At 41.3% G+C, this 27,483-nt stretch overlaps 1 protein-coding gene across 2 annotated transcripts; it reads left to right on the plus strand.

The window, feature by feature from the left end:
* The first annotated feature begins 4,637 nt into the window (after nt 1–4,637).
* On the plus strand, nt 4,638–11,418 carry LOC143600900 (succinate-semialdehyde dehydrogenase, mitochondrial-like). 2 transcript variants are annotated; one of them, XM_077078448.1, is made up of 15 exons: nt 4,638–4,764; nt 5,110–5,209; nt 5,740–5,876; nt 9,272–9,382; nt 9,474–9,536; nt 9,610–9,720; nt 9,805–9,948; nt 10,031–10,108; nt 10,212–10,278; nt 10,356–10,441; nt 10,508–10,573; nt 10,648–10,748; nt 10,827–10,912; nt 11,010–11,116; nt 11,242–11,418. In XM_077078448.1, exons 1-15 carry the CDS (start codon nt 4,651–4,653, stop codon nt 11,395–11,397), a joined length of 1,527 nt encoding a protein of 508 aa, XP_076934563.1. In that variant the 5' UTR covers nt 4,638–4,650; the 3' UTR covers nt 11,398–11,418. The 2 variants fall into 2 exon arrangements, with proteins under 2 accessions (XP_076934563.1, XP_076934564.1); XM_077078449.1 differs by having other exon boundaries at nt 5,110–5,158.
* Nucleotides 11,419–27,483: the final 16,065 nt, after the last annotated feature.

Raw genomic sequence — 27,483 nt, forward strand, 5'->3', positions numbered from 1 at the left:
TTCAAAAAAAACCCTCGTCGGTAATCTCGTCGGTTTAGTGCACATGTGTAATAGTGTGTATTGCATATATGCAAGAGTGTTGTATTACATAGAATACAACACTATTACACATATTTGGTACTCACTATTGTATATAATGAATTTAAGACTAATACACAAGTGAATACACATTAGTATGTATGTGTTATGATTTTGGTTAATATAAATACTTATGTTCATAAAACAAATCCATAAACATGCTTCTTACAAAGTTTTAAGAAACCCTGTTGACATTTTATTTAATTATCACCAGTTGAAAGTATATTTATACACTACTGTATAAAAAGACAATTTTAAAACGGTTATTTTGTGTATTTTAAACGGTATGGAAACCATTATATGTGTTGCATTGCAAATGATAGAATCTAATATGCAAAACGGTTCAACAACCGTTATGTTATATCTAGACGGCAGTTACCACTTAACGGTGGTAATTGCTAAAACTTTACAACGGGCCTGAACCCGGTGTATATTTGTAAATTACAACGTAAAAAACCGGTGTAAACTTAAATACAACGGGGACGTTGTTAAAAAAACCGGTGTTATAACAAAAGGCACAAAACCGGTGTTTATAATTGTTTAGGGTCGTGAACCATTTTGTTATCAATGTATAGTAAATAGCGGCAACGTCACAATATAATAAAAATACTTATTTATCCACAAGTATATATATCAATATATAATTGCATATTCCCTAATACAATGATATACACAAATCAATATATAATTATATATTTCCAAATATATTCATAATATACACAAATAGAAAGCAGGTTTTCTGTAAGGCCCCGATCCCGGTGTCTTACTTTGTTGTTAGATTTACTCATAAACACGATTCTAAATACTATAGTTAATTATAACTTTTCACGGAATATAAAACTTTAACCATGTATTACATAATCATTCAAATCTTTTCATAATAAACAAACTTTTGTCTTCAAACATAATATAAAAAGTCATATTAAAACATCACAACATTCTTCTAAAGATGTCAGCCTCTTCAATCCAATGTCATGTGTCTTCAATCAAGCCAGCTGCCTTAGCATATTCACCTGTGTGCATACTAAAAGTCAGCTACCCTAAGTAAGTTCTAATTAATCAGGTAACATAAGATACGTTCATATACTACATACTTAACCTGCTTTACTTCCTTTCGTACATACATAAGCATATACTTTCATTCTTACTTTCCTACTTTCATATTTTATCTTACTTTATATATATACTTTTACGTTTTGAAGAGCCTTTCATCCTATATCCTCACAAATATTATTAGTACCTTCATTCACATATATTATTAGGGTATGCCACCCTCTTACCATACAACCATACATACCTTCCTTTATATTTATTTTATATACTTTCATACATACTCCCAATCTTTTCTATATTATTCATATATCATTCATAAAACATTCACATAGCATACACTTACCATTTAAGGTAAGTGTATTAACTAATCACATCGAGTATGAAAATAGCCCCGAAAATATAACAAGGAAATGGGGCTAGAAACTCACATGTTTCCTGTGCTTTAATTATAATACCCCTCCTTATTAGCTGCGCACGACTATCTGTGTAATAATTCTATGTCTTAATTAACTACCTCTAACTCTGTCATACTTCTATGTTATTGTAACCCCTAGCTACGGGTCCGGGGGCAGCGTCCCTAGTAGGGTCCAAGGGGCAGAGCTCCTAGCTGGGGTCGAGCTAAAAATTCATCAGAATGGAAATTCTAATCGAATGACAGATTCTAATCAAATGACCATTCGATTCGATTACTTTTCAGTTCGATTCGATTACATTTCAGTTCGATTCGATTTTCTAATCGATTCAATTACTTTATGATTTGATTACTTTTCTCATCGATTCGATTACTTTCTGATTCGATTACTTTTCTTTTGAATCGTTTTTCTTAAGGCTCGATTCACATATTGTTTCCATTCTCATTACTCTCCAGCCTTCCCCTTCGACTCGTTTTGCCCGTCTTCCATAAGAAACGAGTCTTGGTCTATAACGACATCGTTTTCTTGCACTAACCAGTCCAAATGTTACCCGTTTGTCCCGTTTCATTCAAAATATCTTACTTACGTTCAATTTTACATTTTTCTTAGGTAAAATTGCTCGATTTGCCCCAATATCAAATCTTAGGACAAACCAACCTTGAAAACATAACCTTTAATCTAAAACGCACCTTTTTGGTTTGGTTTGTTTCGGCTCGGATTCAACTCGTGAATCTGGACGTGTTTCTCTTGTTGTTCAGTGTTGTTGAACACAAAACCCAACCTTTCTTCAGCTCGGATCTAGGTTTGAAATGATGAGTGTTTGTGTGTGTTTTTAAGTGTGTTATGGAGGCTAGAAGATGGAAATGAGGGTTTTAGGGTTTTAGGAAGGTTTTAGGGGGTTTATATACTCTTAAGCCCATGGACCTAAGGCCCGTTATCATCCCTTATTCCATATTTTATTGTCCAAGCCCACACGTTATTATTTTTATTTAACTTAGCTAAATAATAAAACACCGTTAAGTAAATGAAATTCTTTTATTTATTATTATCAAAAGTAGGATGTTACATTTTCATATAGTTGGCCGTCTTATTTTATACATGATGCATGGTACACAAGTTTGATGTTTTCTTTGAAGTTCAAAACGTAGTACCTCTATGGACCTAGGCTAATAAAATAATAAACAGTGTTATCTTTATGTTATGTTATTACTTTATTTGAAACTACTTGTAATGTGTGACATGTTTTAATGTGATGAATAAGTATTTTAAGTTTAACTAGTGCAATGTGTTATGAACCATCACCGCTCACGCTTTGACGTATAATCCGTCGTTGGTTGGGATATGACATTATGTTCCAGCATTAATAATGTTTTTAGGGATGAACATATAAATATGTTGTATAGATAAAACCTGATCATAACCAAGAACATTAGAGCTTCTTAAGAGAAGCTTTCAAACGCGGTTGAAGGCTGGTGAGATTGGCATCTCAACCACATAATTTCAAAGGCAAAGTAAAAAAAAATTCATTTCGTCGGAGAATTTGAGAGGTAGCAGGTGCTACCCCTGCCATCAAGCTAAAACTGCGGCTTGCTCGTTCATACTCCAAAAAAAGCACATCAAGGATATATATATACTTCCACATATCTACGTACACTTCAAATATAGCCTATCATGAATGATATTATAAATTATGAGAAAATATAAGAACTACTGATTGTAACATCCTTTTGTTTTTCAAGAACATATATTATATATTGTATTGGGTTAAGTTATTCTATAAACAAGGACAAAAATAAGAAGGATGGGAAGAATTTGTAACTAAAAGCCTCCTCAACAAAATAATAATATATTAATAAAAAATCATAACACAAAATATAATTAAAAAACAAAAAAAAGTAAAACACACAAAAATGTTTTCATCGTCTTTCTCTATCTAGAAAAAAGAAAAAAAACACAATGTTAAGGAATAAATATCACTGTGTCTTTTTTATTTATTATTATGTTTTTTTGTTTATTTTTGTCATTAATTGTGTTATTTTCTTCCCAGTGTCTTTTTTTTCTTGAAATATTATATATTATTCAACATTGTGTTATATTTTACGATCAATTGTATCTGTTTTTTTATCATTGTGTTTTTTTGTTTATTTTTATCATAGTGTCTTTTTTTTCTCGGCATTGTGTATTTTCATAGTTTTTAACGGGAATGACGGGGAAACATTTTAGTTTTTTTTAAATTTTCGGTTTTTTTATATTTTGAGTTATTATTTTTTTTTATCAGTTGTTGTGATTTTTTTAGGGTTTTTTTCATGGTCATAAATCATTCTCACACTTCTCAATTTTTGTTTCTCTTTGCATTTTAACTTTTCTCACATTATATAATATATAAACATTTTAAGTAATAATAATAATAATAATAATAATAATAATAATAATAATAATAATAAACTCAATCAGAAATGCACCTTCAAAAATTTCAAAACAACCTTACCAATCAAATCATATATTTATTTTCAAAACACATACTCAATTTCGTATATTAAAAGTTGATAACCGACCGGAAACATAATCTTGATAGACATTGGGCAAAATTTTTGAGACCCTTCTCTTAATACTATTACAAAATGTCATATTTAAAGAAAACATTTATCACAGAAAGATAAAAAATTATTATCCCAAACATAAATGTCTAATTATTTTGTTTGAAAAACACTTTTGATTGCATAGATTGATTTCAATCAATAATTGATTGATTAAAATTGCAAATTCTAAATAATAATAATAATATTAATAATAATAATAATAATAATAATAATAATAATAATAATAATAATATAACCAAATGTAGAAGTAAACGACTAAACGGTAATAGGTGGGAAAACAACTAATTACCAACCAATATTTTTAAATTTAACTTGTGGCAGGTGAACACCATTATAAATTTATACTCACCATGTTTGCACCTTCAATCCAGCAGGACTCGTATAATCTGCTAGCAAGGTGCATTGATGAACTTGTTAGCTAGCTAGGGTTTTGATAGTTCTTTGATTAATTCATTGTTTTTATGAATCGAATTCATGGTCAGATCAAACGGGGTTTGAGGATTTAGATGAGCATGGAAACAGAAAATGTTGTTGCTCGCCTCAAGAGTTCTGGATTGTTTCGAACTAAAGGTCTTATCGGAGGGAAATGGATTGATGCATATGATGGCAAGACCATAGAGGTATTGAACTTCAAAAATCTGATTTTTGAAATGTAGGTTTTATAGTCTGTAATTGTTTGTGTAAATCGTGTAAACACTCCACTCTTTGATTAGAGTAATTTGATGTACTCTCGAAATCTTAATCGAATAATTCAAAAAGAAAACAAGAATGAGTACGTGTGTGTTTATGTTATAAACAAGTGTGCCCTCCACCCCTCCGTTATAATGATTTATGATGATTTGGAAACTCATTATGATTGTCAAAATAATCTGATTCCACCTCTTGATCAAGGTTGCAAATATGACCAATTAATATCATTGATAAAACATAAATCACATTAGTTACAAGTTACATGGTTGTTGCAGGTTTACAACCCTGCTAACGGGGAAGTTATAGCTTCAGTTGCGTGCATGGGTGAGAGGGAAACAAAAGATGCAATTTCTTCAGCTCACGATGCATTTAACCGTATGATCTTCGAATTGCTTGCAATTTAGATTTCGATTTTATATGTTTGAATATGATCATATGCATAGGTCACATGGTCATGTTCATATATCTATGGTAAGGCCATGAATATATTCATCTAGATAAACCTGAAGCCAAAGCCCTGAAAACACCTTCTAACGATAAGTCAGAGCGGCGTACCTACTCTTGAGTCGGGAAGACCCCGCTGAAAAAAGCCAAAGAGTGTTATAAATAATCAATTTCAAGAGGGAAAACTATATGATTAGGTCTAGCCTTATTTTGACCCGAAAAATTCGATTCTGACTTTCTGAGAGGAAGTTTTTAGAACTCGTTTTGAGAGCATAAGAAAGTGCCATTCATTTAAAAAAAAATTGCTATCTTTTTGGACGTTAAATTTCACTATAAAATAAACTAGTCTAATTTCACAATGAATTTGAAATTTATATCATCATGTTGTTATCATTATAATTATAAGTTTCAAAATTTGTTTCATCTTTATAAGATTTCAAATCATCAAATTTGCTTGGTAGATTGGAGCAAGCTTACTGCTGCTGAGAGGAGTACCCGCCTACGCAGATGGTATAACTTACTAATCGAACATAAAGAGGAGCTTGGACAGCTTATAACTCTGGAACAAGGCAAACCTTTAACTGATTCCATATTTGAGGTAATCAAGTCCCATATCGATAATCAAACACGAACTAAACAAATAACTCTTATTTATAAATCAGAAAATCTTACTCAAAAAATTGATTACAAACCCCCAAACCCTAACTCGGTTTGACTCTTGTTGCACCAACCTCACCATCTCTAATGTCTAACCATAATTCGGTTTATATAGACTAACCTAACTTGCTAGCCAAGACATTACCAAATATTATAAAACCCTAATTCTTGGGTTGCGTCTTACACTTGGGCCAAACAACAATTGAGCCAACAATCACCCCCGCAATTGTTGTATCCGAATCACCCAACTCACTCCTTAATTTCCTACTCGAAATTGGCGGTTCTTTAACTTCACGTTTGTCATCCTTTACTTGATTCTCCCGAGGCTTTTCTTAATCTCTTTCAATTTCTTTTCTTTAGGCTCCACTTAACTTGAAGTAACACCTGCTTCGTTTGATCATTAGACATCTTCCCTTGGGCTTGAATCTCTTTCTTGACCGTGCTTTTAACATCCAAAACACTCTTCTTTGGACTTTGAATTTTGGAACATGGATCTTTGATTGGAATATGACTCGTAACCGGCTTATCTTATTTCAGTCCAATTCTTGAAGATCTCGACCTGCAAAATTCTTCATTCCAGTGATAGCTCGTTTATCGGGACTTGTTATCTTAAGGCTAATCTTGTATAATCGATTCTTGGTCCTTGCCACCTTCATCAAAATCTTACCTGCATCATCTTTAATGGTTAGCAAATCGTGTTTCATGTGAATCTCACATCCACCTTTCGTTGCTTGACCAAGACTTATAATATTGCAATGTAGGCTCGGGATGTAATAGACATCTCAACAGGCGCCCCCGTTTTCCCTTCAATTAAGACCGACCATTTCCCCCGAATATCAATATAAGATTCATCTCCGAACTTCATATTTCCCGTGACACATTCATTCAAATTATAAAAGTATGCTTTATTACCCGTCATGTGATTTGATGCTCCGTTGTCGAGATACTAAACACCTTTCTCCATCGGCTCGGTTTTGAAACGCTTTGGAATCACCTCGTCTTCATTCAGAAAAACCGTTTTCTGGTCACCTTTAATCATAAATAAACTTGGATCAAAATCATCAATTTTGTTCAAATTAGATTCTTCCTTTTTCTTCATACGTTCTGGACACGTAGACGCAAAGTGACCGAACTCATCACAATTGTAACACTGAACCTGTGACATATCCTTCCTTCTCCATTGACGATAATTCGTTCTTCTTTGACCCGTATACCTTGACCCACGATGTTGACCATCTCGGTTTTCACAACCATCGTGATCTTCATCCTCTCGGTCTTGACCTCCGATGACCGAATTCATCACAACGGTAACACTGAACCTGTGACATATCTCTCCTTCTCCATTGACGATCCTTCGTTCTTCTTTGACCCGTATACCTTGACCCACGATGTTGACCATCTCGGTTTTCACAACCATCTTGATCCTCATCCTCTCGGTCTTGACCTCCGGCTTCCCGTCCTTTTCCACGTCCCTGTGAACTCTGCCAACCCTTACCTCGGCTACCAGACTAATTAATCATACGACTTTCCTTTGTAATTACTTTCCGACCGATTAAAAAGTAACTGACCTTGCGAATTTCAAGTATGTTCTCTCCCCCGTAGACGTTCCTCAAACGCCTTAAGTTTTCCAACAACATCTTCAAACATCAAACTATCAAGATCAACACTTTGCTTGATTAAGGCTACGAGTTGAAAGTACTTATCTGGAACCTCATCCAGTAACTTCTTCATCAAGACATTTTGCTCGAACACGTGACCTAGACTCGTTGCCTTTGAAACCATACTTGTTATTTTTCCTGCAAACTGATTAACGGTCTCGTTTTCCGCCATCTTAAGTTTCTCAAATTCACTTTTCAACGTTAGCAGTCGAGCCTTTTGCACTCGCTCAGCCCCAACATATCGTGCTTTCAACGCCATCCATATTTCTCGGACATTCTTGTATTGAGACACCTGAAGAAGAATATCACCTTCTATACTTGAAACAAAAACGCTCTTGCCGTTTTATTCTTCTTCGCATCAATAACCGCACCCTCATTCGGTCGAACAACTTCCCATAAATACTGATCATCTAAGATCGCTTCCACCACGATCTCCCATGTGACGTAATTAGTTCCATTCAGCTTTGGAACCTGTAACGATATCTCCCACTAGCTTTGGGTTGGATTACGGCTCTTCTTTGTCACCTGCCATTGACGGTGTCAAACCTCTTGCTCCACTTACTTGGAACGAATGCAAACCAATAAATTCCGAACAACTTTTCAGAACTAAACCCGCTTGTTCACAAAATAAATCACACCTTAGTTAAAACGTAACTCGTTTAACCAAGTAAAATACGAACTCTGAATTGAACCGTCTTATTCAACCCAAATAAAAACCAGCAATAATTGTTAAACCAGCTCGATTACAAAAAAAAACTCACCAAAGAAATAAAAATAAACCCACTGGTCACTTTCTTCTTTTCTTCAAATTCCTCCCGCCACTGAAACAATTAATATAAATTTTGCACCTTCTTTGATTTTGAGTCAGCCACGTATCTCACCAAAATTCACTTTATTGAATTCTCCAAAACACTTTACTAGAAGAATTCAATAATACTTTTTATTTGACTAACCGCCAATATAGAGAACAACTCAAATGAACATATTATTTGCAATCGAACAATTTTTGATTTTCTTTCGGATCGCGTCTTCAATCACGACTTCTCCAAAAATTGATCCTTCCTCCTTACCGAACACAACTTGGCCAAACTCTCCTTATCGATTTCTTGAACTTGGCTTTGATCGATAATCAAACACGAACTAAACAAATAACTCTTGTTTATTAATCAGAAAATCTCACTCAAAAAATTGATTACAAACCCTCAAACCCTAACTCGGTTTGACTCTTGATGAACCCTAACTCGGTTGCACCAACCTCACCATCTCTAATGTCTAACCATAACTCGGTTTATATAGACTAACCTAACTTGCTAGCCAAAACATTACCAAATATTATAAAACCCTTATTCTTACACCTAGCCCGAACAACAATTGAGCCAACAAGGTACAAGAATCAAACATATATATTGAAACCCTTTAAGGGAGTGACATAGTGCTTAACCTTTAAGTTTCTCTAACTCAGATTCAAATCCGCCTTTTAACGGTTGAAAGTCATTTGCCCAACAAAAGACTTGTTTTACCATATCCATCAATTAACTGGATATGGGTCACATCAGTTTTTCCGTAACGAATTCTCATGGTCAACAAAACTAAAAAGAGTTTTAAAATTCAAATATACTGTGTATAATTACTCATGTTTTGGAACCAAACGCACATTCGTAATTCTTAAGTTTTTCAGGTCGTATGTGGGGCTTCTTACATTGAGTTCTTTGCAGAGGAAGCAAAACGCGTTTATGGTGATATACTTCCGTCACCAATGCCTGATAGACGCATGTTTGTTCTAAAGCAGGTTGTCATCTAAGCCAACAAAACTTGTTTCTACATATATATGATGTTGCATATGTCCCTTTTGAGATTTAACATTTCCAAATGATTTGCAGCCTGTTGGTGTGGTTGGCGCTATCACTCCATGGAATTTTCCCTTGGCAATGGTTACCAGAAAGGTAAAATATTGACGCTTTCTAAGTCGTTCCAATTTAAAGATTTAGATTCGATATTCTAATAATATTATATCAGGTTGCCCCTGCTCTCGCATGTGGGTGTACTGCGGTCTTAAAACCATCTGAGCTCACACCATTGATTGCCTTAGCAGCAGCTGAGCTGGCACTTCAATCTGGAATCCCGCCTGTAAGTCTTATAAACATCCACCGATGGACGATGATATGTATCCATATGTAAAAGTTAATTATGCTTCATTTTGTCGAATCACAGGGTGTCTTAAATGTGGTAATGGGAGATGCTCCTAAAATTGGGAATTCGATACTTGAAAGTCCACAAGTAAGAAAGATCACATTTACGGGTTCAACAGCTGTTGGAAAGAAATTAATGGCTGGTGCGGCTGACACTGTTAAAAAGGTAACTTTATCTAAATTAATGTTCTCAGTTACTTGAAACCTTATTGCAATCCTTAATGTTTATAAGCCTATGATTATTGCAGGTCTCTCTTGAACTTGGTGGTAATGCACCTTTCATAATCTTTGATGATGCTGACCTGGAAGCGGCACTAAAAGCGAGCGTAAGTGAAATACATTTTAATATTTGCAAACATTGTTTATATATTTGAAATCTTGCATAAAAACAACTTTTTCATCACACATTATTCTGTGATATTTTTTCAGTTGGCAACTAAATTCTTTAACACAGGACAAGCATGCATATGCACAAATAGATTACTTGTGCAAGAAGGTACGTATAACGAAAGCCTAAATCTTTCAATCTAATATTTTCGTTCTTGCATGACCAAAAAACTAGCATCTTTGTAGGCATATACGAAAAATTTATAAATGCCTTCTCAAATGTTGTCCAGAGCCTTAAAGTTGGCAATGGCTTTAGTGAAGGTGTGGATCAGGTAACCAGTTTACAAACACATAATGTTACTAGAAAGTCAATTGGTACTTAAAATAATGTTTTGCAGGGACCACTTATTAATGAAGCTGCTGTACAGAAGGTTGAATCATTAGTGCAAGATGCTATCTCAAAGGTTTGATTTAATCTTATAGCTAGTAGAAAACTTCATAGTTTTTTATGACAATTATAGAAATACTTTAATAACAGGGAGCGAAAGTTGTTGTGGGCGGTAAGAGGCATAATCTCGGGTTTACTTTCTATGAACCTACAATTATAAGTGATGTCAAGAATGAGATGCTTATAGCAAGGTAATCTCAAAACATTCAATGTAATACTAGTTTTGATGTTTAATTGACTAATATATACTTCAATCTTTGTTATTACAGACACGAAATATTTGGACCTGTTACGCCTGTTATACGGTTTAAAACAGAAGAAGAGGCTATACAGATTGCTAATGACACTGAATATGGTTTTTATATATATGATCTATATATTGGTGTCTGATCATTTACATCATTTTGTTAATTAGTTGAATTTAAGACATATATTTGATATAAACTTTGCAGGATTAGCTGCTTATTTTTTCACAAATAATATTCAGCGTTCATGGCGCGTGTGTGAAGCTCTTGAATATGGTATGGTTGGAGTAAATGTGGGATTGTTTGGTTCAGAGGTATAAAGAAGTTTTTCTATATTCAATGGCTTCTTATATGAGCCTACATTAACTAATTAACTAAGTATTATTATTATTTGTGGAAGTAAGCATTCAATTTCCTTTCTTTTTTGGATCCAATACAGGGAGCACCATTTGGAGGTTTTAAGCAATCTGGTTTAGGAAGAGAATGTTCTAAATACGGATTAGACGAGTATCTTGAAGTAAGAACCAAACACACCATGTTTTTTTACTTTAGAAAAAAAAATCACACATATAAATTGTTTCATCTACACCATTAGTTATGCTAAAACATGATCAATGTTTTGTAGATCAAGTGCTTTTGTATGGGAAACATGGGTTGATATGAGTCTGAAGGGTCAACATGGTTTGGCTTGGGCACCCGTACGTGTTATTAATTGAAACAAATGTGGTTTATTTCTGTTTTGTTTTTCAGTATGTAAAGAAATCAAAGGCTCCATAATCATATTTAAACATGTATGTATTTGTTGGTTTTCAATATGGTTTTCATGTTACTACTTACTACATGTCGTTTAAGATAACCAGCCATCTTTCAATAGCCTAAGACACAAAATTTTGAACAACAATCTTTTCCACCTAAAATCCCCTAACCTTGTACTTGCGGGATTTGAACCCACTACACCACTAGGTCATGCATGGGTGAATCTTCGATTCTTCAACTCACTGATTCTATCGAAAAAAGTGGGATCCCAAACACTTAGTTATTTTAGTAATCATGTCGCTCCTTAACGGAAAGAAACTTGAATTTGAATCCTGTACTTCTCATTGTTTCGTATCTTTTACGCAGGAAATAAAAAATAAAAGGATGTCTATTGGCATGATTTGAACACATGGCATGTGGTATAAAGGCGTAGCATCATGATTTAAACAAATGACATGCTTTCAGTTATTTTGTTTAAGAAAACTATTAGTTTTTGTAATAATTAGGAAAACAACTTAGGTGAACACCACTATTGAAGAAACACTAAGTGAACCCTGGACAGATTATAGATAATCTGGGGGTTAAGTAATGTTTCCCACGGGGATGAGGTTCAGCAGAGAAGGTTGTTCTTCTGGAGACCTGCAAAACAGACACCGTAAGCTCGTCACTGAGAAGGGGAGTTCCTCCTTGTGACCACCCTCCGGCGTGAGAATCAGACTAGATTGCTCTGAATATGAGTGTATATTGAGAGATTGCTAGATAAGATTGAGATATCAGATGATGTCCTTACCATTCCAAGGTGTTGGAGTATTTATAGCCGAAGGTAGGTTTCCAAGCAGGTACAGCCGGCTGAATAGTATTCCTGTTCTACCAACAGTGGACTACGCACAGGCCATGCTGGTTGGTGGATAGGTTACGGCCAACAGTAATAAGGTCGGCTGTATACTGTTCCTTTACTGCCGGCTACGCACTGTTCCACCAACTGTAGGCTGCGCACGTTCCATCGTGAGGGTTGGTGAGTAGGCAGCGGCTAATAGTGACGAACAGTACTAGAGGGTGCTCCTCCTCGTATTGTTGTCGATGAGCTGTCACCCTGTGATTAGTTCATGGGCTGCTCTGGTCAAACTGTCTGTTCCGCCCATACCTTAGTAGGTATAGTACGAAAGACCTTCCAGAAGCATACGGACTGGCTCATTTAGGCGGGAGTGTTCCCGCCTTGCTCATTCCTTCATGTGACTACTGAAGTAACGAATGCCTTGTGCGTGTAGCCTTGCTGTTAGTGCGGGTAGCCTTCCCTGATGGCTTGTATCCGCAACTGCGGGAACAGGCGGGGTACTTCACCATTGGGAGGCTTTCCCTGCGGGTACAGCTGGCGTACTGCGCGTAAGGTTCTTTGAGCATGGTGGGTCCTGCTGGAGCAGTTGGTCAGTGCGCAGACGTCCCTGTTCAAGGTGAGTCTTGCGGGTCCAACTGGGACCTACCTCTTCAAGTCCCCCCAGTCCAATGTTCTTCTCATGAATTATTAATAAGTGAGGTGAACTTTTGGACTTAGCAAGGGGTTTTGAAAAGGGTTTAGTTTTTCGGTTTTCCGTGGTGATTCATCCCGCGGTTTTCCTGATGTCACGCAGAAATTCCCGACTTTTCTGCTTGATCTTTGGGTGTGAAGCGGGTAGGTTTGTAACCTCCTCGCACGTCAGGAGCGTTGAGTCCCACTTGTGTGGATTCTCCATGTGGTCTTGGTGGTTTTCGACATAGTGATCAATTATGCTAAAACCACCAATTCCATCTTGGAGTTTCAAACAATATAGTTCTCGACGTTCCCGTCGTGCGGGAATGTTATTCACGTTTCCGCAAGCATGGCCCAGAAGATCCTTCTTGGTTTGAATTCCCTGCAGAGTGCTAAGTACGTGGAGGGTTTTGCCTTGACACTGTACCCGCACTCGTCTTACGGTTACTTTACTTCCAAGGCATTCCTGGCGTCAATTCCCTGCGGGTGCTAGGTATGTGAAGGGTTTTGCCTTAACACTGTACCCGCATCCGTCTGACGGTTACTTGGTTGCCAAGTTATTCTTGGCTTCAATTCCCTGCGGGTGTGTCACACCCGGCCCTGAGCGGCGGAAACAGCCGGGCGCGCGCGAGTGGGAATTGATACTTAAGCACGGGCCATTGCAAACATTCAAAGTAAGATTTTCATTGCGCATGAAAAGTTTAATACAAATACATTACATTGTTTAAAAATTACATAAAAACATCCAAGTATAAAAATTGTTGAAGATTTCCACGCCAAATCCCCATGCGCGGCGGGAACAACCACGCGCATCGAAGGGATAGAACTAAAATCTTCCAAAAAGCTAGTTTAGATGTTCAGCGTGAGGTGCTCTAAGTGTGACTCCATGCGCTACCTAGTTATCTCCTGAAAGACACGTAAAAACATTTGAATCAGTATAAACTGAGTGAGTTCACAAGTCTTAGTAACTTGATAAATCGTATTGCATCATAATCTTGATACAAATCATTCTGAAACATAATTCTGATAGCATCATTAAAACACATGCTTGGTAAAACATAGTTATATCAACATATTCTGATAAAATCGTTCCGCGGGTTACGCGCGAACATTTCTGGGAACTGTGCTCGTCTATGCAAAGTGGTGCTGCCACTACGAGCTAAAATAAGTAATACCGTCCCGCGGGTTACGCGCGAACGTTTCAGGAACATGTGCTCGTCCATGCAAAGTGGCGCTGCCACTACGAGCTAAAATAATAATTCCGTCCCGCGGGTTACGCGCGGACGTTGTGCCGGAAAACAAGGCGCTCGTCCATGCAAAGAGGCGCGACCCCTACGAGCGGGCTCAAACCCATAGTACTGCCCCATGACCATACTAGGCACTCGTCCATGCAAAGAGGTGCGACCCCTACGAGTGGGTGGATCAAACCAGCAGTCCCTACCCTTAGAGTTCCAATGGTAAAGTGATCACTTACTCGAGTTCTAGCGCACATACATCGAAAACCTTAGATAACCGTTTGCATTACTCATCATGAAACATAACTTAAACACATAATCGCTTGCATAGCTTGTAAGTATACCATGATAAAACATTATTTAAGTACGTGTCCCTCGCCCCGAAAACAGTTTAAAAATAGTGAAAACAGTGAAAATAGGGGCTGTGAGACTCACCTGTGGTTCTTGTTAAGGGATTAATCGAGATTCGGGTTTTCTTGGTGTTGGCCTTGGAATCGAAGGTCTAGAATACGATTAAATAACAAGTATATATATTAAGATCAAGAAATAGGAGAATATAAGGGTTGGAAAGTAGATCTCAAGGTTATAACCTCGGCTTACCTAGTAACTGGAACGGAATCGAAAATAACGGATGCTCGGGAGATGATTAGTGCAAGTTTGCAGTTCTTTGGAGTGTGTTTTGAGTGATAATTTAGGTTACATATTTATAGGCAAACTCAAGGGAACACAATCCCTTGCTTTAGGGGATTGAAATCTTTTCATATCTAGGTGTAATGATGATAAAGTATGGAAATTATTATTGTTTATTGTTTACTTAAAAGTGGAGGAGTGGACAAAAGATCTTGATTTGATTTGGACAGGACATGCAGGTCTGGGGTTGGTGAGAATAGGGTGGCTGACAGTTGACTTTTCATGTTACAGTGTGCTTTTTCAGGTACTTTTATCAGTGTACAGTAAAAAGTGGAAAATCTCTGAAACACGCTACTGTTTCCTTTTGGGCGGGAGTAATCTCCTTATGTCTGGAGAATAGACTAAGTGTTCTGTGCGCATCACTTTGTGCGCATAGCTTTCTGCGTGAAGGACATTTCTTTGCTGCGGGTAGGTGCGTAACCTTCTCGCAGTTAGGGATATTGAGTTTCATTTGTAGATTCTCCAGGTGGTCTTGGTATTTCAACATAGTGATCAGTCATGTTGAAGTCAATTCCATCTTGGAGCTTCAGACAAACTAGCTCTCAATGTTCCCGCCATGCGGGGAGGTTAGTTCCCTTCCGCACGCGCATAAACGATGTAGGATGCACCCGCCTTAGCATCATGCGGGATGGTCAACCCATAGACAACATAACGTTAAGTTACATGAAAACATAAAGCCAAAATATTCGCGCATGGCGCATATAACATATGCTCACGCTGGTTCTTAACATGGTGCGCTCGCGCAGGGCGCACATAACAAATGCACGCGCTGACTAACATGGCGCGCTCGCGCAGGGCGCACATAACAAATGCACGCGCTGACTAACATGGCGCGCTTAATATTTACAATCACCTAATTATTAGGTTGATTACTTAGTTTAAGGGATTGGGAATTTACCGGGTGTCACATTCTCCCCTCGTTAAACGAATTTCGTCCCGAAATTTAGGAGACGTTGCTGGCAGAAGCCATGTTCTGAAAGAGGTGTGGGTATTTCTTGCGCATTTGGTCTTCTCTTTCCCAAGTGAATTCAGGCCCACGCCTCGAGTTCCATTGAACCTTTACTAACTTGATTTTGCTCCTGCGTAACTTTTGTTCTTTCCAATCGGTTACTGCTATAGGTTCTTCTATGAAGTGCAGCTGTTTGTCGATGTGAATCTCTTCCATCGGCAAAATCAACGTTTCGTCAGATAAGCACTTTTTGAGGTTGGACACATGAAACGTATCATGAACTCCACTGAGTTCGGCGGGTAAACGGAGTTTATAAGCAACCGGACCGATCCTTTCCAGGATCTCGAATGGTCCAATGAAGCGCGGATTCAACTTTCCTCGCTTGCCGAAACGGGGGACTCCTTTCCATGGAGAGACTTTCAAAAGTACTTTATCCCCTACTTGAAATTCCAATGGTTTCCTTCGCACATCTGCGTAGCTCTTCTGTCTGTCGCGCGCTGTCTTAAGGCGATCCCTTATCTGAAAAATCTTGTCTGTTGTTTCTTGGATCAATTCTGGACCAGTCATTTGCTTGTCACCTACTTCAGCCCAGCACAGTGGGGATCTACACTTGCGCCCATACAAAGCTTCGAACGGCGCAGCCTTAATGCTTGTGTGATAACTGTTGTTGTAAGAAAATTCAACCAATGGGAGATGAGTATCCCAGCTACCTTCGAAATCGATTGCGCACGCGCGTAGCATGTCTTCCAATGTCTGGATTGTTCGCTCGCTTTGCCCATCCGTTTGAGGATGATATGCCGTACTCATGTCAAGACGAGTACCTAAAGCCCCTTGTAACGATCTCCAAAACCTTGATGTGAACCGACTATCTCTATCAGAAATGATGGACACTGGGACTCCATGTTTTGAAACTACTTCTCGAATATACAGTCGGGCTAACTTTTCCATCTTATCGGTTTCCTTGATCGGCAGGAAGTGCGCTGACTTAGTTAGCCGATCCACAATAACCCATATTGTGTCATAACCCCCAGGTGTCCTTGGCAGTTTGGTGATGAAGTCCATAGAGATTTGTTCCCACTTCCACATGGGAATTTCTGGCTGTTGAAGCAACCCTGATGGTTTCTGGTATTCAGCCTTTACCTTCGAACACGTCAGGCACTTACTGACATACGTCGCGATGGCGCCTTTAAGATTGGGCCACCAATACAGCGTTTTAACATCTTGGTACATCTTGTCTGCGCCAGGATGTACGGAATACCGCGTCTTGTGAGCTTCGTTCAATACCTGCTCGCGCAATCCTCCCTTGAGAGGGACCCATATGCGGTTAGCGAAATATAGATTGCCGTTCTCTTTAAGTTCCAAATTTTTAACCATACCCCCAAGGCATTCGTTTTTAACAAACTCTGGTTTCAAGGCTTCTTGCTGAGCGTCTCGGATGCGGGTAGAGAGATCTGTGTGAATGGTCAACCTTAGAGCCTTGACTCGTAGCGTTTTTATTCGCTCCTTCCTACTTAGCGCGTCTGCTACCACATTCGCCTTTCCAGGGTGGTACTTAATCTCACAATCATAATCGTTCAACAACTCCACCCATCTTCGTTGCCTCATGTTTAAATCCTTTTGATCAAATATATGTTGAAGGCTCTTGTGATCCGTAAAGATTATACACTTTGTGCCATAGAGGTAATGGCGCCAAATCTTTAGCGCGAAGACAACCGCTCCAAGTTCTAAATCATGCGTTGTGTAGTTCTTTTCATTGGTCTTGAGTTGGCGTGAGGCATACGCTATGACTTTGTCTCGTTGCATAAGGACACATCCAAGTCCCTGATGTGAAGCGTCGCAGTAAACAACAATGTCATCCATCCCCTCGGGCAAAGACAAAATTGGCGCACTACATAACTTCTGTTTCAACATTTGAAATGCTGTTTCCTGATTTTCGCCCCAAACAAACTTCTTGTCTTTCTGAGTTAGCGCGGTCAGAGGTAGAGCTATTTTGGAGAAGTTCTCAATGAAGCGTCGATAGTAGCCAGCTAGTCCTAGGAATTGCCTCACCTCAGTTGAGGTTTTTGGCGCTTCCCAGTTTTCGATGGCCTTGACTTTGGAAGGATCAACATGAATTCCTTTCTCGTTTACAACGTGACCGAGAAAGTGAACTTCTCTAAGCCAAAACTCGCACTTGGAAAACTTCGCATACAACTTTTCTTTCCTCAACAATTCCAAAATCAATCTCAGGTGTTGCTCATGCTCGGCCTTGGTCCGTGAGTAAATCAGAATATCATCTATAAACACAATCACAAACTTGTCCAAGTATGGTTTGCACACGCGGTTCATCAGATCCATGAATACAGCCGGCGCATTAGTTAGCCCGAAAGGCATCACTAAGAACTCATAATGGCCGTATCTAGTTCGGAAGGCTGTTTTCGGCACATCTTCCTCATGGACCCTAAGTTGGTGGTATCCTGACCGTAGATCTATCTTCGAATAATAACTGGATCCCTGCAACTGGTCAAATAAGTCGTCAATCCTCGGTAAGGGGTACCGATTCTTGATTGTCAGCTTGTTCAGCTCCCTGTAGTCAATACACATTCTGAACGAACCATCCTTCTTCTTAACAAACAGTACTGGAGCTCCCCAAGGTGAAAAGCTTGGGCGTATGAAACCCTTATCCAATAGTTCCTGTAACTGATTGGATAGCTCTTGCATCTCAGATGGAGCTAGTCGATAAGGCGCTCGAGCTACTGGCGCAGCTCCTGGGACTAAATCAATACGAAACTCGACTTGTCGCGGCGGCGGTAATCCGGGCAAATCTTCAGGAAAAACTTCTGGAAATTCGCGCACTACTGGTAAGTCTTCAATTCTTCGCTCATCTCCTTTCTTCTCTACGACATGCGCCAGGAAGGCGTAGCACCCTTTCCTTAGGCACTTTCGCGCCTTTAGGCACGAAATCAGTTTCGTCGCAACTCCCCTTCTTTCCCCTTGAATTACCAAGGTTTCTCCGTTCAACAGTGGGATCCGAACCTGCTTCTCATGGCAAATAACTTCCGCGCGGTTCTCAACTAACCAATCCATACCTACCACAATGTCAAAACTTCCCAAGTCTATTGGCAACAAGTTAATATTGAACCCGTGACCTCCCATGACTATAACACATTGTTCAGTTCTTTCGTTCGCGTATAACTGCCTACCATTGGCTAGTTCTATAGTATAAGGCGTGTCTAGTCTACTGGTTGCTAGGCCTAGGGAGTCTTTAAACTCGGCGGATATAAAACTTAGGTCAGCGCCAGTATCAAATAAGACAGATGCAAAATGTCCGTTAAGCAAAAACGTACCGGTTACCACATTCGGCTCTTCTTTAGCTTCGCCTGCGCCGATCACAAAAGCTCTCCCGCGAGCTTGGTTCCCCTTTTGCGGGCAATCCCGACTAAAATGCCCTGGCTTCCCGCATGCGTAGCAGTTGTCGCTTGCTCCAGCTTCTCTGATACGGCAATTCATCGTCTTGTGCCCTGGTCTGCCACATTTGGCACATTCGATTCTTGCGCATTCACCCTCGTGGTGATACTTGCATTTGTTGCACCATGGGCGAGGCCCGCTGTATCCTTTTCGTGGTGGCTCCGCGGCCTGAATCGCGTAAACCCTTGCGCTTTCCTGTTTCTTGAACGGTGGCTGCTTGGAGTCGGACCCTCGGTGGTGAGAGTTCCATTTCCTCTTGGGGTCAGAGGTTCGCTGCTCGATTCCGCGCGTAGTCAACATACCCGCACGGATCGTATCCCTTGTAAGGGTAATGGCCCGCGCTACCGCCTCATCAAAGGTTGGAGGCGCTGCGGCGTTGAGCGGAACCCTAACAACAGGAGGTAACCCAAAAATATACCTCTCGATCTTCTTTTCCTCCGTGTTTGCCATGTCTGGCACCAACTGGCAAAGTTCGTTGAACCGGTTGTTGTAGGCGTCGATATCCGTTCCTACCATGGTGTGGTTCCAGAATTCCTGTTGTAGATTCTGGATTTCTGCGCGAGAGCAGAACTTTCTCATCATCATCTCCTTCAGTTCCTCCCAGGTCTTGTGGAGAGTAACTTCTCGCCCCAATGTTTTCGTTTGAAGCTTCCACCAAGACGAAGCTGCCTCTTGGAACATGCAGGTCGCGTAAAGGACCTTCTGGTTCTCACTACATCCGCTGATGGAGAGAACTGTCTCCATCTTGTCAATCCAGTTGTAGAGCCCAATGGCCCCTTCGGTTCCCTTGAATGGCCAAGGCTTACAGGCCATGAATGTCTTATAGGAGCATCCTTTGTCCAAGGCTCCTGATTCGGGTTCTGGGGTCTCATTCTGACGACCCTGACTAGATTCGGCCTTGCTGGCCTCATGTGTTGCGATCGCTTGCGCGATTATTTCCGCGAGTTCCTCGGGTGTCATGGTAATTCCTTTGGCTTTAGTTGGAGGCATTCTTGCTTTAAGAGTGAAAATATATCAGACTTAGCGCATGTACTCTGAGCACATAATGTTATCATTATTTACTAGACAGTGTGACCCGTGTTCCTAAGTGTGTGTATAGTTTCTTTTGAAAATATTTTCTTTGAAAAATATTTCATGCGATTCCCCAACGGTTATAGTCTAGGTTAAAACTTCTTTTTCCTAGTTCGCTATAACCAGTGCTCTGATACCAATCTGTCACACCCGGCCCTGAGCGGCGGAAACAGCCGGGCGCGCGCGAGTGGGAATTGATACTTAAGCACGGGCCATTGCAAACATTCAAAGTAAGATTTTCATTGCGCATGAAAAGTTTAATACAAATACATTACATTGTTTAAAAATTACATAAAAACATCCAAGTATAAAAATTGTTGAAGATTTCCACGCCATATCCCCATGCGCGGCGGGAACAACCACGCGCATCGAAGGGATAGAACTAAAATCTTCCAAAAAGCTAGTTTAGATGTTCAGCGTGAGGTGCTCTAAGTGTGACTCCATGCGCTACCTAGTTATCTCCTGAAAGACACGTAAAAATATTTGAATCAGTATAAACTGAGTGAGTTCACAAGTCTTAGTAACTTGATAAATCGTATTGCATCATAATCTTGATACAAATCATTCTGAAACATAATTCTGATAGCATCATTAAAACACATGCTTGGTAAAACATAGTTATATCAACATATTCTGATAAAATCGTTCCGCGGGTTACGCGCGAACATTTCTGGGAACTGTGCTCGTCTATGCAAAGTGGCGCTGCCACTACGAGCTAAAATAAGTAATACCGTCCCGCGGGTTACGCGCGAACGTTTCAGGAACATGTGCTCGTCCATGCAAAGTGGCGCTGCCACTACGAGCTAAAATAATAATTCCGTCCCGCGGGTTACGCGCGGACGTTGTGCCGGAAAACAAGGCGCTCGTCCATGCAAAGAGGCGCGACCCCTACGAGCGGGCTCAAACCCATAGTACTGCCCCATGACCATACTAGGCACTCGTCCATGCAAAGAGGTGCGACCCCTACGAGTGGGTGGATCAAACCAGCAGTCCCTACCCTTAGAGTTCCAATGGTAAAGTGATCACTTACTCGAGTTCTAGCGCACATACATCGAAAACCTTAGATAACCGTTTGCATTACTCATCATGAAACATAACTTAAACACATAATCGCTTGCATAGCTTGTAAGTATACCATGATAAAACATTATTTAAGTACGTGTCCCTCGCCCCGAAAACAGTTTAAAAATAGTGAAAACAGTGAAAATAGGGGCTGTGAGACTCACCTGTGGTTCTTGTTAAGGGATTAATCGAGATTCGGGTTTTCTTGGTGTTGGCCTTGGAATCGAAGGTCTAGAATACGATTAAATAACAAGTATATATATTAAGATCAAGAAATAGGAGAATATAAGGGTTGGAAAGTAGATCTCAAGGTTATAACCTCGGCTTACCTAGTAACTGGAACGGAATCGAAAATAACGGATGCTCGGGAGATGATTAGTGCAAGTTTGCAGTTCTTTGGAGTGTGTTTTGAGTGATAATTTAGGTTACATATTTATAGGCAAACTCAAGGGAACACAATCCCTTGCTTTAGGGGATTGAAATCTTTTCATATCTAGGTGTAATGATGATAAAGTATGGAAATTATTATTGTTTATTGTTTACTTAAAAGTGGAGGAGTGGACAAAAGATCTTGATTTGATTTGGACAGGACATGCAGGTCTGGGGTTGGTGAGAATAGGGTGGCTGACAGTTGACTTTTCATGTTACAGTGTGCTTTTTCAGGTACTTTTATCAGTGTACAGTAAAAAGTGGAAAATCTCTGAAACACGCTACTGTTTCCTTTTGGGCGGGAGTAATCTCCTTATGTCTGGAGAATAGACTAAGTGTTCTGTGCGCATCACTTTGTGCGCATAGCTTTCTGCGTGAAGGACATTTCTTTGCTGCGGGTAGGTGCGTAACCTTCTCGCAGTTAGGGATATTGAGTTTCATTTGTAGATTCTCCAGGTGGTCTTGGTATTTCAACATAGTGATCAGTCATGTTGAAGTCAATTCCATCTTGGAGCTTCAGACAAACTAGCTCTCAATGTTCCCGCCATGCGGGGAGGTTAGTTCCCTTCCGCACGCGCATAAACGATGTAGGATGCACCCGCCTTAGCATCATGCGGGATGGTCAACCCATAGACAACATAACGTTAAGTTACATGAAAACATAAAGCCAAAATATTCGCGCATGGCGCATATAACATATGCTCACGCTGGTTCTTAACATGGTGCGCTCGCGCAGGGCGCACATAACAAATGCACGCGCTGACTAACATGGCGCGCTCGCGCAGGGCGCACATAACAAATGCACGCGCTGACTAACATGGCGCGCTTAATATTTACAATCACCTAATTATTAGGTTGATTACTTAGTTTAAGGGATTGGGAATTTACCGGGTGTCACAGGGTGCTAGGTATGTGAAGGGTTTTGCCTTAACACTGTATCCGCATCCGTCTTATGGTTACTTGATTGCCAAGGTAAGGGGTATTTTCCCGCTCACTTTTGAATCTTTTCGAATTTTGAATTTTGAAATTCGAAGAGTTGGTGAAAGGATAAGAATAGTCCAAACCTCTGAAACGTCGTGCGACGGTTTCTTCTGACTGTGTCAGGACGTGCAGGAAGTTATGGTGACGTGACAGTACATGGTCATTCCAGACGCTTTTTCAGGCGCGTGGGCGCGATTTTTCGGGCGCGTGGCCGCGAAATTAATGGTATGCGTCCTGTCAACAGCTGTTGCCAGCTTGCTTTTTGCCACGTGTCATAGTTTCATTGCACCTTCGTTTTCTCTCTCTTCCGCATTAATTTCATCGCATTAATTGCGATTAGTATATAAAGGGGGAGAGGGTTCTTTGTAATCCACACTTTCACTCTTCTCTTCATCTTTCTAAGCGATTTCTGGCGAATACTCATCCTTTTCAGGCAAGCATTCTCCCGAAATCGTTTTCTTCTTCTTTTACAAGATGTCTCGTGATATCGATTCTGCAGCTGATGACAAGAGTACTGCTGGTGAGTGCCAGTGTGCTCTGCCTGGCGATCTATATCGGTACGTCGTCAGGAAGTTCATGCTCGAGTCTCTCGAGCCTGAGTTTCCTGAACCCCACCAGACGGTATACGATGCCCCCAGAGGCAAGATCGGGGTTTATGCTGCATTCTTTGTCTATGGGAATCTTAGGTTCCCATTGACAAAGTTTGTTTACCGTGTCCTTGAGAGGCACGGTGTTCATTTGACCGAGTTGCACCCCATGGCGATCGCCAAGATTCGCCACTTTGAGTGGGTGTGCCGGATACTGGGCGTTGAGCCCTATGTTGACCGCCTGATGACCTTCTATACTTGGAGGTGCATCCAGGGGTGGTACACGTTGACAACCCGGATTAAGGGTTTAAAGATCTGCGCGACCGAGCGCAGTCTTCGCGCGTGGAAGAGGGAGTTTTTCTTCATATCCGCTCGCGCCATCCCCATTGCCATGAAATTCAAGAACGGGCAAGCACTTCCCAGCCTTCACGCCTCCAACTACCAGGAGGCGGAATGGTTTGCGAAGATATCTCGGGTCCAATCTCCGGTTTACCGGTTTGCGGAGTCCGGGATGGTGATGCTGGGGATGAGCCGAGTGTGGAAGGCTGCCGATGCGCAAAAGATCCCAATCGTCCTCGAATACGGTTCGAACTCTGTTCCTTACGGTATGCTTTGTCTCTTATTTTTGATTCTGAATTGCTTCTAACTTTTTTCCTGTTTATTTCAGAGGGGAACGACCTGCAGTCGCTCCTTAATCCGCGGGAGGCTGACGGTCCCGCCCGGATGGGTACTCGCGCTCTAGACGAGAACGAGTTGCCCATCCTAGAACAAACGGCGGATCGGTTCGTGGAGGTCTATCCGCTAGGCCATGAGATCCTTAGTGCCCGTCGGCCAGGTAAGGCGTTATTCGACCTCGACCCCTCAATGTTGAAACCTCTGCTGGTATTCCTCTAATCGTATGTTCTGATGAGGAATCCGCAGATGGTCCTCCGTTGGTGCGGAAGAATAAGGCTGCCGGCGGGAAGGGGAAAGAGAAGGCCTCCACTGCCGATCCAGCGCCTCGGTCTGATTCGGAGACCGAGAGCGAAGAGGTGGCGGGGAATCCCGGTGGTGATAAGACCACCGCTCCGGAGGTTGCGACTGTCACCTCCGGAGAGCCAAAGAAGACGACGGTGACCGGCGCGAAGAGGCCGGCTCCATCGGGTCCGTCCCCGCCTCTCCGTACCTTTAGGCTCAAGAAAACCCGTAAGTACAACTTTCTTTTAGCTTTTATCTTCATATCTTAATCTTTTAACACTTTTCTTCTTTACGCAGGCGTGGATGTTGACGCATTCCAGGGTGAGGCGCCGAGTAGTACCTCTCCGCCAATGACGGTAGGCTTGGTCAGCCTACCTGAGGCGTCGACCACGGCGCCTGCGCCTGCTTCCGCTGGTTCAGTTGCTCACTCCTTTGAGCCGACTGTTCCAGCCGAGATGACGTCACCGCCGGCTGTGAGTGCGATTTTTACAGCATCCTTCACCGAGCCGGCGGTTACTATTGCTGCGGATTCCGCGGCAGCGACCGCGGCGGCGACCACGGCGGCTGCTACCATGCCCCCGCCATCGGCAACGACGGCCGGTCCATCAGGTACGCATGGGGCTTCCCGCCAATCTTTGCTACCTTCCCATCTGCCTGACCTCTTGGATGGATTTCCTTTGGGTTCAGGTGATGGGTTCGGCGGCTATCGGCCTGTTATTGACCCTACAGGTGCGTAGGGTTCTTCTGGCCCATTTTATATATATATATATTTTATCATCTTTTCCTAACTGCTTTGTGGTTTTTGCAGTGTCGGATTCCAATGAAGTATATGTTCCACGATGGAACATTCGCCGAGGAACAACCCTTCGCACCCCTGTGGAGTGCGTGGAATGGGCTCGTCACGCTGCTCCCAGTGGTGCGTTGGGGGAAGCCATGGCTAGCTACCAGGAGGGTAGGCTAACCAATGAGCTTCGGGTTCTCCTGGCCCGGATGCAGCCGCGCGTCGAGCTGCTTTGTCGTGAAAACGACAAGTTAAAAGCAGCTCGCCTCAAGGAAGTAGCTCAGGCGCGGGCTGTCCGGGAGGAGAACCAAAAACTTGCCGCAGTGGCTGCGGAGAAGGAGAAGGCCTTCAAGGCCCTCGAGGTTGAAGTTCAGGCTCGACTCGAGGCCCGTTCCAAGGCTGCCCAAGCTGTTAATAAACAGCTTCGGCTGGCTAAGGAAACTGCGAGGAACGCAACCGAGAGGGCCACCAAGGCTGAAGCTGTTGCTGAGCCTCTGCGCGTGGAGAATGAAGAACTTAAAGCCAAACAAGAGGCTCTCCAGCAGGCTCATGATGCCTTGGCGATGGAAGACGCCAAAAAGCTCCAGGAGATCTTGGACCAGAGGGGGGTGCTTGACCATACTGAGCGGAAGCTAAAGGGCGTCGAAGAGGCTGCGGCTAAAGAAGTGTTGCTTGCCAACCTTAACAAGAGTGAAGCCGAACGCGCCCGTAACGAAGCTCAAGCTGCCCTCCAAGAAGCTCTGGTTGCCAAGGAATGGCTTCTTCGAGAAGCGTTGTCTCAGGTAAGCTTTCATGTCTTTACGCTTTTCTTTGTAAATAAAAAGGGTGTTGACACTTGTATATTTTCTTTTGTAGGTTGTGCATCGGGTCTTCTCAGAGACATCTTACGACGATGCTATGAGCGCAGCCCTCAACGCTTCTCACGAGGATGGGGAACGGGCCGGCTTCCTGCTTGGTCTAGGGTTCGTTGAGAAAGGCGTCCCGCCTTCCAACTTCCCTTTGTATAATGTGGATACTGAAGCTATTTACGACCAAGCAGTGAATCAGTATGCTGCCTTCCCGCATCCGGTGGTGGAGAAGGTGAATGAAGTTGCTGCTGCTGATGATGGGCTAGCTATCCTTAAGGCTTTCCTTGAACAGCCACGCTCTACTGACGGCGCTGGTCCAAGTGGAAGTGGCCCTGAAGCCTGATCCTGAAGATCCCTTCCCGCTGCTAGGATAGATTTAGTTTGTATAGATTTACTTTCTTGTAGGCGGGTAGTTACCCGGCCATTCTTGTAACGAATATTTATGAAATATAAATCTTTGTGCGGCTAAGACCGCTTCTTTCATTGGATTCCTTGCTTTATAAACGTTATATGACTTGCATACTTTAGTTTAAATTAGCAATTTTCCAAGTGTTTTAGAATAAGTTAACCTTTGAACGTGGTAGATAATAGGTGTGAAGTTTTGCTTCCTCTTTCGTGATTGTGCGGGTAGGACCGTCACTTGCACTTAGTAGGATGGCTAAACTTTACCCATATCTGACCTGCGTGTAGGTTTTCCTCATCCTTTTTTAGGATAACCTTTGAACGTGGTAGATGATAGGTTGAAGTTTTGCTTCCTTGTTCGTGATTGTGCGGGTAAGACCGTCACTTGCACTTACAAGGATGGCTAAACTTTACTTACATCTAACCTGCGTGTAGGTTTTCCTTATTTTTAGCGTTGTGTTTATGCGGGTTTTGCCGCCTTCCACACGTAAAGACTTACTTCTTCCCCATTTATGCGGTGAATATCGGCACCAGTGTGGGAAGTTCATAAGTATAAAGGTAAAGTTATCAACACATTATGAAAGGAGAATCATTTCCATTAGAAGTGGCTCTAGGCCTTTTCTTTACAAGTTTGGAATTGATCTACATATAACATTTGCGTAATTGAGCTCCATTCCATGTTCTTGGGATGGGAGTGCCATCGAGCCTTTCGAGCCGGTACGCGCCCTTTCCCAGGACTTCTTTGATAATGTATGGCCCTTCCCACACCGGGGCCAGCTTTCCCGGGCGTTCTTGGTTCGAAGCCTCGTTGTTACGCAGTATGTAGTCTCCTATATTGAAGTTGCAGAGTTTTACCCGCGTGTTGTAGTACTTTTGCATTTGTCTCTTGTAGTTCTCTTCACGCACTGCGGCTAAGTCTCTGCGTTCCTCGGTTAGCATAAGATCCAACCGTCTTTCCGCATCATTGTCTTCTGGCTGA

Source organism: Bidens hawaiensis, unplaced genomic scaffold (genome assembly GCF_021521415.1).
Source record: "Bidens hawaiensis isolate Kalapana, Puna unplaced genomic scaffold, B.hawaiensis_p1.1 tig00055032_1, whole genome shotgun sequence".
Lineage (NCBI taxonomy): Eukaryota > Viridiplantae > Streptophyta > Magnoliopsida > Asterales > Asteraceae > Bidens > Bidens hawaiensis.

Coding starts and splice junctions, on each gene's coding strand:
- LOC143600900 (XM_077078448.1), top strand. CDS start 4,651: ATGAGCATGGAAACAGAAAATGTTGTTGCTCGCCTCAAGAGTTCTGGA. Junction 9,721..9,804: donor TTCAATCTGGAATCCCGCCT/GTAAGTCTTATA, acceptor GTCGAATCACAG/GGTGTCTTAAATGTGGTAAT. Junction 10,749..10,826: donor AATGAGATGCTTATAGCAAG/GTAATCTCAAAA, acceptor TTGTTATTACAG/ACACGAAATATTTGGACCTG.